Genomic DNA, 15242 nt, shown 5'->3' on the forward strand with positions numbered 1-15242 from the left:
GAAGTCATCAGAAATCAATTAGTACCACATTAAAATAACAAATTATGAACTATATTTTCAGCTGAGACCAAGGCCAATTCTCTAAATTTAAAGATTAATACACAACAAAATTCATTTCTTTCTCAGTTTTTCATATTCTCCACTTTCCTCCTTAAATTAAGATTTCATTTAGGCCTCCAAATATTCTCCCACCAGTTTGGTGACAGCATCCCAAGTCTAACGAACTTTCTCTCAGGGGAGAAAGCAATGTTAATATCATTTATGACAATGTTTTCTAGATTTAACTTCTATTTATGTTTATAATGTTTTATGACTAGTTCTTGAAGCCCAACAATGACTTTAGCATATGATCATTAATTTAACCTTAATTACCTGAATAATGCTTGAGTTGAAAAAGAATTAACATAGTTACCAAGAAATTGGTGGCGTCCATTGGTAACATGGATGGTAAACGAAAAAGTTCATCATTTTGCTTTACTCCTGCTTTCTTTATTTAAAAAAGCCAGAACTATATACTTTATGCATTTTCATAGGTTATTTGCTCTTTTCAAAAAGGGCAAAAAATAAAAGTTCAGGTCAGTCCAGGGACTCTAAGACCCTCATTCTTTTTTTTTTTTCCCCACCAGTTTTTATGAAGTGTGTGAGTAAAACATGCATACAGTTAAAAATAATTCAGACCACTGAAGAGCACATAAAATGAGTAAAGTCTCTCATCCCATTTCTCCCCTACTAGTTGCCCCTCCCCAATGGTGACCACTATTAACAATTCTGTGTGTCTCCTTTAAAACATTAAAAAAAAAATGCATACAAAAATCCAATGCCCACCTACTCAAGCCCCAATGGAATCAAATTGTAATGTTCCAGCATCTTGCTTTTTTTCTTGATTCTTTGAGATCTTTCCAGATCAGACAAACAGACCTCTTAATCCTTTTAAGCATTCATTTCATATTCCCTTGCATCCATAACAACACGTGCTCTACTGGTGGATGCTTTGATTGTTTCTTTTTTGGGGGCTGTTGTTGTTCTTGCAAACTATGCTACAAAGAGCATTCTTATACATACATCTTTGAGCATTTATGTTAACGCATCAGCAATTTTACTAAATCAAAGGGTGGTTGGACTAAAATAAAACTTATAACTAAAAATGCTGTAGCTATCCCAAAGCTGGGTAATGCAGTCTAGCTGAATAGTCAGGAAGAAAAGAAAATATGCTTAGCAAACGTGTCTCAATTCCTTTTATCAGAGTTAATAAGAGGTGTTGAGAAATTTTGAAGATAGAATGAAAATATGTGGTCTGTTTAAATTTTTTAATGTTTATTTATTTTTGAGAGAGAGAAAGAGTGAGTAGGAGAGGGGCACACACACACACACACACACACACACAGAATCTGAAGTAGGCTCCAGGCTCTGAGCTATCAGCACAGATCCCGATATGGGACTCAAACCCACAGACTGTGAGATCATGACCTGATCCGAAGTCAGATGCTTAACTCTGAGCCACCCAGGCACCCCATATGTGGTCTGTTTATAACTGCTAGTTAACAAATTATTTTCTAAGTAACTAACTTTTTCCTACAAACTTTTTAATCTTTGCCAAACAGACCTCCTTAATCCTTTTAAGCATTCATTTCATATTCCTTTACATCTATAACAAGATGTGCTCTATTGGTAGATGCTTAGATTGTTTCTTACTAACAATCTAACTAACAAGTTAGTTAATGTTCATATTAACAAACATTTTAATCTTTGCCAATCTGACAGGGGAAAACAGTGATTTTTGTTTTAATTTATCCATTATGATGAATTCTAGCCCTTTCCCCCTTTTATTACTAACCATCTATAATTCTTCACTGAACACCTTGTTCATTTCCTTAGTCCATGTTTCTGTTGTATCATCTTCTTCTGATTTATTAAAATTGGCCCTTTGGCATGTATGTTGCAATATTTTTGTAACTCTGACATTTTCTTTTGACTTTATGGTTATTTTTTCCCCACTGAAGAATTATTTTTTGTGCAAATGGGTTAATTTTCTGTTTATAGTTTCAGAGTTTTAGAGCCTTTTAGAAAGGGCTTTCTTGCTTAGAGATTAAAGAATAATAAAACATTTAAGAATAATAATTTAAAATTATTATTATTATTAATCAGCCATGATCAAATAGTCATTGGCTGCCATCTATGTGCTAGGAAAATGTGTTACCGGCTGAATACTGGAGGACTATGGAGAAAACAGAACATATGCACACAGAGTACACAGTCTTCTGTTACTAATAAATACAGAAAATGATCAGTCCACAATTTTCCTCTTATTCATCAGCTCACCCGCCACCCGGAAGGAACACTGTCAATGCACTGGCTCCCCAGGAGCAGCTCATTCTCCTCCCCTCTGGAGATGAAGGACAGTTGAGGGCAACACAAACCCAGAAGAGTCCGAAGCCTACCAGTATAACTTTAAGTCGTGTAGACACCAGAATGGAAGCTGCAGATAACAGAGGTGAGGAAATAAAGTGCAATAAAAGAAGGAATAGGCCAAAATATGGAGAAAAACAAACTTTTGATGGGATTTAAAAAATTTTAGTAGATATTCTGCAGTGCTTTTTGTTATGTTGTTTTATTTTTTGTTTTTTTAATGATATTCCACTAATATGTTTCTTTTCTTCTTTGAAATGTCACTTTACATCTTACTTACGGTAGTAATTAAGTTAAAATTTTGAGCCTTCTTCATGTTCCATGAAGAGTACTTTGGAGTCTGCTTTACAGCTTACATCCTGAATTATAGGTTCCAAAGGACATAATAACAACAGTGGCTGTGAGACACAGTCCCTGTTAAACTACTCAAAGTCAAATTCTGTAAAATGTGATTCCAATGTTTATTCTGATCTACTACATTTACGTTATACGGAAGTTCAACCAGGCAAAGATTTGAGACAATACTCTGGGGGCACCTGGGTGGCTCCATCAGTTGAGCATCTGACTTCCACTCAGGTCGTGATCTTGAGGTCTCTAAGTTCAAATCCCATGTTGGGCTCTGTGTTGACAGCTCTGAGCCTGGAGCCTGCCTCCCAATCTCCGCCTCCCTCTCTCTCTGTCCCTCTCCTGCTTGCACTCTCTCAAAATTAACATTAAAAAAAAAACTTTTAATAAATAAAAAATAAAACAATACTCTGTTGAAGGAACTGGTGAGCTATAAAGATGTACCTGGGCAAGATCATGTAGCTGAATAGTCAGGGAGAAATGTGTTTGGCAAACTTGTTTCAATCTTTTCTGCCAGAGTTAGCAAAAGATACTATGAAATTTTAGATAATCAAGATAGAATGAAAATATGTGGTCTGTTTATAACACCTAGTTAGAAGAGAAATAATTGAGTCAATTCTTGCTAAAACAACTGAGAAAGCTGAAGCATTAGTTAAAAAAAAAATTCACCTGAGTTTCCTTAAACTTAATAATGATGTTATACTAGAGAAGTTTATACTTTGTAATACCATGTTTTATGGATTATGATTTTTTGTACATAAAATAAAAATATCCTATTGTTAATATTAATAGGAAGTTACAAACTTATTTTCTCAGAAGTGGCTACGGATACTTGTAAATTTAGTAATACTTTAATTAATTTATTTATTTTTAATTCTTTATTTTGAGAGAGAGCATCGAGCAGCGAAGGGTAGAGAGAGAGAGGGAGAGAGAGAATTCCAAACCGGCTCTGCACCAGCAGTACAGAGCCTAATGTGGGGCTCAAACCCATGAACCACAAGATCATGACCTGAGTTGAAACTAAGAAATGGATGGTTACCCGATGGAGTCACCCAGGAGCCCCAGGAATACTTTTTCAAAAGTTAATTTTTTTATTATTGAAATATCGTTGAGATACAATGTTCTATTAATTTCAGGTGTACAATGAAGTGATGTGACAATTCCACACATCACTCAGTGCTCACCAGAATAAGTATAGTCACCATCTGTCATACATTACTATCATACAACATTATAATAATATGCTTGTGACTAATCACTTCTGTAACCAATTTTTTAAAGTCAGGATTGTTGGAATAAAACTAAAGACCACTGCCTTGTTGGCAAAAGGCTATGGTAAATATTTATAGTACATTTTTATAAATGTAGTTCTCTTAACTGTTTTTCAAAATGTAGTTATTACATTTTAGCCTAACTCTGCCTCTCTTGACCATTAAATGGTAAGTTTATTAAACATATCCATAGGTTACATCCATCAGTTATATCCTTAGGCCAAACAAAAGAGGTTACCTAACTCACTTTTGGTCCCTTAGGTAATTTACTCAGGTCCCATTATCTGACCTCAAGGTCAAGGTTATGAGAGAAAAACACAATGTAAAATCCCAGCAGTTTGGAGGTGAATTAAAAAACTCCCAAGTCAGTACTTCCCTCAAATGTTAAATAATTCACCATGGCATTATAGATATAAGCCTCCAGCAAAAGTTACACTTGAACAATTAAGGAAGCAGAAGCCAAACAAATGACTGCAGGGGTAGAGAAACAAATTAATGGTTTTTCATAGTACTGTGCCAAATTACATTTTCACATTAACAAGTGTAAAACACCCAAGCATCACCAACTACTTACTACATCAAGTTTGATTACAGAAAACAACCTGAACAACCCACCAGGATTATTTGCTAACTGCTAAATAGAATTATTGATTCTATATACTTGCATATGAAACCCATTTATATTATTTATAAAATGTTTATATTCATAACGTACCACCTACTGTTTTGCAAAGTTCTTTTACAATTGTTCATGTTACTATGACCATCTGCCAAATGCGTTCTGTTCCTGTAAAGGATGAGCTGGTGATGCAGCTGTTTCTTAGTTGCTAGATAAGAAATTCCCAACACAAGGTCACATCGTGGTGCACTGTGTACATACAGACACCAGCACCTGCATAGTACAGAGGGTACACACTTTAGAGCAGAATCAGGATTTAAATCCCAAATCTATCACTTTCCAACTAGAAGACTTTAGACAAGTCTTAAACTCAGTATCAGATTTTTTTTCCTGTAAAATGGGAATGATTCATTTATGTAACAAATATTTATGGAACACCTATTATGCATCAAATAGTATTTTCCAAGGCTTATTTTAGGATGAGGGAATATAAAACATAGCTGGTGTTCATTAGAGGTGTGTATGGTTAACGAATTTTAAGAGCAGAGTCCTGACCAATTAAATAGGGTCAAAGTCAGTAGACTGAAAATCAACAGAATTCCTAAAGGAAATAGAGATACATGGGATGCAGGTGAAAATGAGGTCCATTTGCTTTCCAGAGACTAACAGGTTATTGATATTTACTACAGATCCTTAAGTAGTTTTTCTGGTTAATTTAACTAAACTGAGTCAAGAGCTTTCTATAAAACTCATATGTTTTGAGCTCTAATTCAAACAGGTTGGGGAAGGACACAGATGTATAAAAGATTTGCTAAGTTACTTTCTACTCAGAAGTTTTGCAAAGACATACAAGCATAAGACTGTTTTTGGTATACTAGTTTAATGCATAGTCTAACCTATATGTGACCTAAGTTCTTTGAATTGGACTAGAAAAGCTGAATAGAGGGGCACCTGGGTGGTTCAGTCAGTTAAGTGTCTGTCTTCAGCACAGGTCATGATCTCATAGTCTGTGAGTTCAGGCCCTGCATTGGGCTCTGTGCTGACAAGACAGCATGGAGTCTGAGCTTGATTCATTCAGATTCTGTGTCTCCCTTACTCTCTGCCCCTCCCCTGCTCTCCCTCTCTCAAAAATAAATAAACATTAAAAAAAAGATAAGCTGAAGAGAATTAAAAAAAACATAAAGTTTGGAAGAAAAAGCTGGAGTCTCAACTTTTCTCATTTGCCAGTTGTACCTTCTTGAAAAAGTCTCAAGATGTTTGCATCTCAGTTTGCTCAAGAGTAAAATAAGTATAATGACATCTCTTATCTATAGCATTTTTCTAAGAATCAAATGGGATAACTGTCATAAAAATGATCAGAAACCTACAAAGCATTAAGCAAATATAAATTATTTCACAGTGAGTAAAAACTGAAAATGACCCTAAGGTATCCCTTTCCAATGAAGATACCCGCATGGATAAATGATAAAAGGTCTACAAAATTATCCTGACCCTGGATGAGGGGTCATTTGTAGCCATGATAGTAAAAACTTTGCCTGCTTGCTTATTAATGAGGAAGGATTCTGGACTTCATAGCTGGTAAGCAACAGTCATCTCTAAATATTATATAAGAAAAAGTATATGGACAAGACTACTAGGAATAAAAAAAAAACCCTAATGTATGGATTGATTTTTAAAGTAATTCTGGGGGCGCCTGGGTGGCTCAGTTGGTTAAGTGTCTGGCTTCGGCTCAGGTCATGATCTTGTGGTTCATGGGTTCGAGCCCCGCATCAGGCTTTGTGCTGAGAGCTAGCTCAGAGCCTGGAGCCTGGTTAAGATTCTGTGTCTTCCTCTCTCTCTCTCTCTCTCTCTCTCTCTCTGGACCTCCCCTGCTTGCACTCTTTCTCTCTGTCTCTCAAAAATAAATAAAAAACATAAAAAAATTAAAAAAAGAATCTTTCTAAAAAATAATACAGTAAATCTGTTAGATATATTAGGCAAAAGCCAAACTTCTAGAAATGCTTCCTTTTGTGAGGAAAATATCCTTGTCACCTAGGTTTTTAGAGTAGGTTTATTTATTTATTTTTATTTGGGGTGGGGGGAGAAGAGTAGGGCAAAGGGAGAGAGTGAGAAAATCCCAAGCAGACTCCATGCTGAGCGACATGGGGCTCAAATCTATGACTCCAGGACCATGACCTGAGCAGAACTCGAGAGTTGGATGCTCAAGAAACTGAGTCACCCAGCTACTCCTGGAGTGGCTTTAATTTCACATGCCAAAGTCCACTTGCAAAAGCTATCTAGAGCCTTTTAATACAGTGTCATATTCAATACTAAATTAAGTAAAGTTATTGTTGATATTCTATTATAAAAATATGCAGTGATTTCTTTTTAATTTTTTAATGTATTTTATTTAATTTTGAGAGACAGAGAGAGATAGCACGAGCAGGGGAGGGTCAGAGAAAGGGAGACACAGAATCTGAAAACAGGCTCCAGGCTCTGAGCTGTCAACACTGAGCCCAAAATGGGGCTCGAACCCATGAACCGTGAGATCATGGCCTGAGCTGAAGTCAGACGCTTAACCGGCTGAGCCACCCAGGCGCCCTTGCAGTGATTTTTAAAAGAAATAAAAATGAAAATTTTTGAGAAAGAGAGGGAGAGCATATACTCATGTGAGCAGGGGGAGGGGCAGAGAGAGTAATAGGGACAGAAGATCTGAAGCAGACTTTGCACTAACAGCAGAGAGCCCTATGTGGGGCTTGAACTCACAAATGATGAGATCATAATGTGAGCTGAAGTCAGACACAATTAACTGACCCACCCAGGTGCCTCCTCATAAATTTATTGTTTAGTCTAAATGTATAGGAGAAAACATTTCTTATTCTAAGTAACTTTAGTAAAAACCTCTTCACCATAAAAATAAGCATAATAAAATAAATGATGCATCGTCTGAAGTGTACTACTTCTCCTAAAATGATAGCTACATCATTATTTTATAACTAGGTATCAATCTGAGTAGACTTAAAAATTATAAATCCTGGAGTAAGTCTCTATAAAAATCCAATGATACCATGATAATGAAGTAGTTATGAATAGAAATTTTTTTTAAATTTTAGAGAGAGACTGTGCAAGCAGGGTTGAGAGACAATCCCATGAGCCCCACATAGGGCTCTCTGCTGTCAGTGCAAAGTCTGCTTCAGATCTTCTGTCCCTATGAGCCTGTGATTGTGACCTGAGCCAAAATCAAGAGTCAGACGCTTAACTGACTGAGTTACCCAGGTACCCCCACAAACAGAAAATTGTAAATGCTGAGTAGAAATGAAACACAAATGTACAGGGAAATTTCCTAGTTATGCATGGAGCTGCTAAGTCTGTCAGACTTAAGAACAATAAAAAACCATTAATAAAATGCAGGGGCACCTGGCTGGCTCAGTTGGAGGAGCATTTGACTCTTGATCTTGGGGTCATGAGTCTGAGCCTCACAATGGATGTAGAGATTGCTTAAATAAATGAATAAATAGACTTTAAAAAAGAGAATAATAAAAATACATTTTTAACCTTATAAAATAATTTAATCTATCTTTGAATCAGAGATTGACAAGGAACTAAATAGTGATTTCCACTGACTACTGTTCAGTAAAAGGAAAGACAATTTAGAGAGTGATGTCAAAAGACGAAGTTCTTCTTACCATGAATAGATCCCACTGACCATGTCATAGTTGTGACATGATGCATTCGTGCTGCTGGGCCCAGCTGCTTTAGAAATAAGTAACACCACCAAACCCCTCAACTGGAGGTTATGCCGGCTCTCATACACGAGCCCCCTGCCAACAAAGAAAAAGAATGATTAACATATTTTCGCAGAATCAGTCAGATCAAGTTAGGTTACTGCTACCAGTCACCCATATTTCCAAAGTCAGAGAATGGAACTTGTTGAAAGAAACAGAACTGGCGGAAGAAAGAGCTAACAGGGGGAAGTAATGAGTTCAGGAATCAACTCAAGAAACCCAGGGCTGGTTTTAAAAGTGACAGTCTCCAACTGTGGGGCCTAATGATCTGGCTTCCTCCTGTTTCTGGGTTTTCCTATGATCTGCACCCTACATCTCACAGTCTCAACCATCTGCTCAACCCATAGTTTTAAAGTGCTTTATGGTAGCTGATATCAACCGAAATACAAATTGTACGGCTTAGATGAAGTGATGTTATTTGGTGATGATGGTGGTAAGGGAGAGGGGTAAAAAATGATTTCTGTTTTCACACGCAGAGAAGATGCTCAGAGAATTAAAGTGACAAAATCAAATGATTTAAAAATTTATTTGGTAAGTAAAATGGAAACGTATGCCATCAGCAAGTCTTGCTATTTCCTATTATTTATGGAAAGCATTATCATTCTAGACAACAATATGGCTTGAACTTAGCATGTCACTTTATTTTCACTATGAGTATTGAATTTCCATAATTTTTACTATAACTAAGGCCAGGAATACAAGGTTTTCTTTTTTTTTTTTTTACTCCAAGTATTGCAAATGGGTGTTATACAAGAACTAAATGGCATCATCATTAAGAAAGAAAGGAAGGAAGAAAGGAAGAATTATGGGCAATAAATTACAATAAATTAATATTTAGAACAATGCTCATGAGCACTAATCAAATATATAATTATGTATATATTTTGAATATAGTTCTTGAATGTAGTGAAAAAAGCATTAAATTTGTAATATAATAGTTCATTAAATTATTAAGTCTTCCTTGGTAAACTTTGAACAAAAAATTAAATTTAAATTTAAATTAATTTAGCCAAAATTAATGAGTTAGTTCATTACTTAAGGAAAATTTTTGCCCCTTATGCCTCCAAACAGAATTAAAAAATTTTTTTAATTTTTGAGAGAGAGAAAGGCAGCATGAGCAGGGGAGGGTCAGAGAGAGAGTGAGACATAGAATCTGAAGATAGGCTCCAGGCTCTGAGCTAGCTGTCAGCATAGAGCACAGAGCCTGATACAGGGCTCGAACCCACGAACTGTGAGATCATGACCTGAGCCGAAGCCAGATGCTCAACCAACTGAACTACCCAGGCGCCCCACCAAATGGCTTTTTAAAAAGTGCCTCCTTTGTGCCCTCATTGGTTTCAAAATAAGACAGAACTTCAGGTTCTCTGAAAAGGAACAGATATAGCTCTTTTTCTAATTATATTTTCTCCTCAATCCAGTAAGTGATCATCAGCAAGTTTGAGGCGTTAGTAATTTTTAACAAGAAGTTCTAATTTCCTAGGAAAAAGAAGTTAATTTACAGCAATTAAGTTATATTGCAACAGCAATAAAGAATCATCAGAAACATCCAAAGCTCTTCATTATCATGTAGCTTTCTACTTAAAATCCTGTAGACCCGAACTGCAGGGAAGCTGGGAAGCACTCCATTTTGGAACAAGTAAATGTAAAATGGGAGTGCTTTCTAAGCTTTTTTGCTGTGAATTACAAATTTTAACTCATGCTGCTAGATCCCTATTGATGTATTACCAAAGGTGAATTCTTCCCCTTCTTAGTTGATAATATTAAAGATAAGGTCTGAATTGGCTCTTGATTCTAGAAATGGACAAGAGGGGCACCTGGGTGGCTCAGTCAGTTAAGTGTCCGGCTTCGGCTCAGGTCAGGTCATGAGCTCATGGTTCGTGGGTTCGAGCCCTGCACTGGGCTCTGTGCTGACAGACAGCTCAGAGCCTGGAGCCTGTCTTTGGATTCTGTGTTTCCCTCTCTCTCTGTTTCTTAAAAATAAATAAATCAATAAAATTTTTTAAAAAAAGGGAAAAGAGGTGGGTGAAGCTGTGTATGTGCCAGTGCTTGTGCTTTGGGGCTTGACTTTGGTTAGGGATGAAGGATCTGATGACACAGTAAAAGATCTTCTATAAAATGAGGTTAACATCTACTTTCCGTAGTCATTATATGGAAGAGGCAACATGAGTGACGTACACAATTCTGTGGAAGCCCATGGCAGATGATCATGTAATCAGAAAATTACATTCTCTGTGATTTTTTTTGCTACCTACTTTTTCTGAACTCATATTTTTTCTTTCTTCTAGTCCATTTCTCCTCCTACCTTTCAAAGTCTAGCCCATTCTACCTACATACCTAATCTAGAAGTTTCCTTCCTACCTCTCAACATAACAGAAGTTAAGGAATTCTTCCCACATACCCCCAACCTCTGCAAACATCATATATCACTGAAACACCTGCCACTTTCAGAATGCACTCTGAAAAGGTCAGGAAGAGAAACTATAATAGACTGACTAATAGAAATCAAGAGAACAGTCAGAAAAGCACACCTTTTGACCCTTAATTTTTACGCAAGTCAGTGGTTAACAACCCAGAGAGTAGATGAAGAGCTTGAGGAAATTAAAAAACTGCTTCCAAACACCACTTCTTTAAATTTAGTTTATTAACACCCTTAATAAAACAGCACTAAGATAAATTGATAATGTCCACGGCTCAAAAATTAGCTCACAACCAGAGAATAAGAAATTATGCTCCTGTGCATAAAAAAAAATCCCTAGGATTCTAAATTTAGAGATAAATGTTTCATATAGTCCAGGCCAGAAACAGCACAAGTTCTTAGTGCCTCTCTTCAGGATGGACACCAACGAGCTAGAACATGCCTAGAAGATGGTGACTCCAATACTGCCACACGCATGCCTGAAGGAAAAGCTACAGATGCCAGCTTGGAGAATGGGTAAGTTGGCATTCTCCAATCTAATTACGCAAAAATGGAGTGAATGCTTACTGCATGTTAGGCATGGTACTAACCAACAGTGGAGGGCATGATGATGAGCACTGGTGAGTTCTGGTCTCCCTTCTTGTGGATAACAGAGTCTGGATTAAAAACCCCAGTAAAATGTGGCATGAACTGCTCTAGGGGATGAGCAAGGGCTGTGGGAGGACAGAGAAGGGGCAACTAACATAACCGGGGCAAAGAAGGGTGAAAGAGAACTCTCTCTGAGACCTGAAAGATGAAGAGCAGGTAGCCAGGGGAGCTAAAGCTCTGAGGGGAGGTGAAGGGAAAAAAGTGTTCCAAAGAAGAAACAATATGGGTGAAGGTTTGGAGGAAAGACAGGAGGACGCAGCTATTTCCAGAACCAACATGGCAGGAGCACAGCGTGTGAGGGGAAGAGCTGGGAGAAAGAAAGCTAGCACAAGAACTGTCTACTGTTGGAAGGGCTCTGTCTGGAAAGGAGACAGAATTACTGCAGAAACAGATATTACTGGATATGGCAGGCCAGTTTTGACTCAACATGAAAACGCACAAAGTAGCCACTGGTGATGCTGAGTCCCTTGTTAACAGAGATGTTCAGGAAGCTGCACAGCCTCTGACGTAATCCTTAGAGAGGTGCCTAGCCTATGTGACATCTGAAGTTTTTCCTTATTCTGTGATTCTTTATGGTCTCACCTCACATTTAATTATTCAATACTCTACTACACGTATAATAGGTGTAAAAATTGGAAGAATCCTTTACTGTCATCAAAACTATAATGTCATGAATGAAAGCAACATTTAGTACCTTATAATCTTTATCACTAAAGTTCTACAAAATTGCATTCCATTTAGCCAATGTAAACAAAGACTTCATTCATTCATTCATTCAACTAATACAGACTGAACACTTTCCATACATCAGGCAGAGATGCAGTAGCGAAACTGGTCTCAGAGCCTGTGGAACTTGCAAACCAGTGGAAGAGACTGGAAATACTGAAAGAATCACAGATACCCATAAAATTACAATGGTAACAAATGCCACCAAGGAAAAAGATGGTACTGTGAAAGCTTATAATAGGGGAATTGACTTAGTGAGGAAAGTCAGAGGCTTTCTTGAGGAAGTGATGACTGAGTTGATATCCAAGCGAAGAGCAGAGGATATAAAAGGGGATGGTAGGAAGAGAACAGAAAAGAGGAGTACACCCGCAGCACAAAAACAGGTGTATATATGTGAGGCTTAAAGCACTGTACAAAATGAAGCTGGAGACAGGAGAGACCACACAGTTCAAATAGGCCATGGTAAGACTTTTGCTTTTTATCTAAAGAGCAAGGTGAAGCCAATGGCAGTATTTTATTAAGCACCTGGTGACATGATCAGATATTTAAAAACAAACAACCCCAGAATATCCTGTCATCAGTTGAAAAATGACTTGGATGGAGGGGAAGGAGGAAAACAAAGTGATATGAGGAAATCAGTTAAGAGGCTTTTGCAGTAGTCAATGAGAAATATAGAAGTAACAGGGCGCCTGAGTGGCTCAGTTGGTTAAGCATCTGACTCCAGCTCAGGTCATGATCTCATAGCTCATGAGTTTGAGTCCCATGTCAGGCTCTATGCTGACAGCTCAGAGCCTGGAGCCTGCTTCGAATTCTGTGTCTCTTCTCTCTGTCTCTCCCCCTGCTCATGCTTTCTCTCTGTCTTGTAAAAATAAACATTTTAAAAACTTAAAAAAAATAATAAAAAATATGGGGGTATAGTGTGGTCAACAAACTAGAAAAGTACCAAATCTAAAGTATTATTTTATTATTAGTGTCTCAATTCAATTTCAGTTGGATACTATGTAGTCCTGGAAAATTAGCTAATACAGATATATCACTAATTATAATTATATTTAAATTACTTTATAGATTAAATTATATATTATAATAAATATAATTTACACCCTAAAAAGTCTTTAGTTGAATTTTGGGGGTGGGGAGAAACTTGGCCTCCTCCAAAATTTGCCCTAGATTTATAATAGATGAACAGCAAATACACACTAAAATTCTAATAGCTACACGATTTCATGCAAATAAAGACTGAATAGGTGAAACTTTGTGTACCCCAGCTCTGTATCCCTCTCACATTATGGTTTCTATGGCTAACTGCAGTTTTCACTGCATCACTGTATCTTTCCACAACTACTGGCTAATTTCTTTTCCTTAACCCAATCCTGTAAGTATTTCAAATCCTCAAATTGCAGCTGCGGCACCTTTCCATATATCTTAAATTCCATGTCTTCAACACATTAAGTACCAAACATGAGAGGTATACAAAGAAATAAGTGGTACAATAAAAGAGCTATAATAATAGGTTCTAAATATGGTGAAATTGAATAATTCAAGGAACAGATACCAAAGACAGTAGAGTAACAATAAGCTATCAGTACACGGAGGAAGAAAGAAAACTGGTTCTTGCTCGAGGTGCTCCTCACAGCAGAGGTAACATTCACACTGAGGCCAAGAGGTGCTCAGATTTCCCTGACCAGAGAATGGAGGTAGGAATGGGACAGGATTAATGGAATGGAAAGAGGGATATTTTAGGAGAAACAGGTTATGCATGACAAGAAGGTGGAAGAATGAGGAGCAGGTTTAGGAGCTGTGGGGCTACCCATCTGGGCACTATGTGAAGGCAAACAAGCCCAGAAAAAAGACAGTCTAAAGAATGAAGGGCCTTGAAAGTTAGACCTAGAGTTGGGACTTCATCCTGCAGGCAATCTGAAGGCAGGGATGGTTTGTCAGCAAGGGAGTAATGTGATTAAAGCTAAAGACTAAAACTGTTCCTCTGGCAGGAGCATGGTGGGTACAGTGAAAGGGAGAGGGAAGATTAGTTAGGAGTAGCTTCTTTCAACAGTCCAGGTGGGAGATAATGAGGGCCTAAATCAGGGCGGTGGCAGCGGGGATGGAAGAGAAGAGCTGAATGATGGCAGAGGCATGGAGGTGGAACAGGCCAGACTGGCCAGCTGACTGCGAGAGGGTCGCCAGGCTCCTCACACAGAGAAGGAAAGTTAAGGGCTGGATGTGCGGTTCAAACCTGTTTCCTGGAGGTGATGATGCTAACATTCACGGGGATTGGAAGAAGAAGGAGAGTTAATGGGGAATTAATGAGCTCAGTTTTGGACATGTTAACTTTGAATGCAAGAAAGACTTCCAGATGGAGATGCCCAGCAGGCAGCTGGAAATGCTGTGGCTACAGATTTGGGAAGCTTCTTCAAAGAGGTGATGGCTGAACCAGGAGGAAGTGATGGATGAGTTTTTAAGGAGAGAAAAGAGAAAAGTAGGAAAGAGAAGAGAAAAGGAACCTCGGAGAATTCCTTTACTTTAGAGTACTGAGGAAGGGTGAGTAACCACAAGAAGGAACAAAGTGTGTGCACAAACAAATGAAAGGAGTCTCCACAGGTACCCAGAAAGAAGTGTGAACATGCACGCACACTGAAGGCAGACGACCGTTAACAGTGCAACGCACAGAAACTAGGGCCAGTAGTTGCCCCTTCCATTGGCCTTTATGGTACTTATCATAAACCTCTAGTTTCACACTTAACACACTGATAAAAATGATAGCAATGACAGACAAACAACAACCACAACATGCTACAATGCCAGGCACTTGCTATTTTCTGTGCATGCTCTAATTCTCACAAAATCCATGCAAGGTAATTGGTAGTATCTCTTTACAGATGAGGAAAATTGGAAAACAGGCTGAAAAAAGTTAAATAATTACTAGTCACCCTAGTCAACTAGTCATGGAAGCACCAAGATCTAGACATAAGTTGGACCCCAGAGACTAGGTTCGCTAATGTTTTACGACCTAGTTATTTAATTGTTTGCTCACAGGTACGACCTCACAA

General features: G+C 37.8%; 1 protein-coding gene across 1 annotated transcript in view; it reads right to left on the reverse strand.

The window, feature by feature from the left end:
* Positions 1–15242, reverse strand: part of PDSS2 (decaprenyl diphosphate synthase subunit 2) — a 254629-nt gene that overhangs the window by 140058 nt on the left and 99329 nt on the right. The window contains exon 2 of the mRNA XM_029945385.1: positions 8307–8441. Within this exon, the coding sequence (XP_029801245.1) occupies positions 8307–8441 (135 nt within the window). The remainder of the gene's footprint in view (positions 1–8306; positions 8442–15242) is intronic.

Source organism: Suricata suricatta, chromosome 7, assembly GCF_006229205.1.
Source record: "Suricata suricatta isolate VVHF042 chromosome 7, meerkat_22Aug2017_6uvM2_HiC, whole genome shotgun sequence".
Lineage (NCBI taxonomy): Eukaryota > Metazoa > Chordata > Mammalia > Carnivora > Herpestidae > Suricata > Suricata suricatta.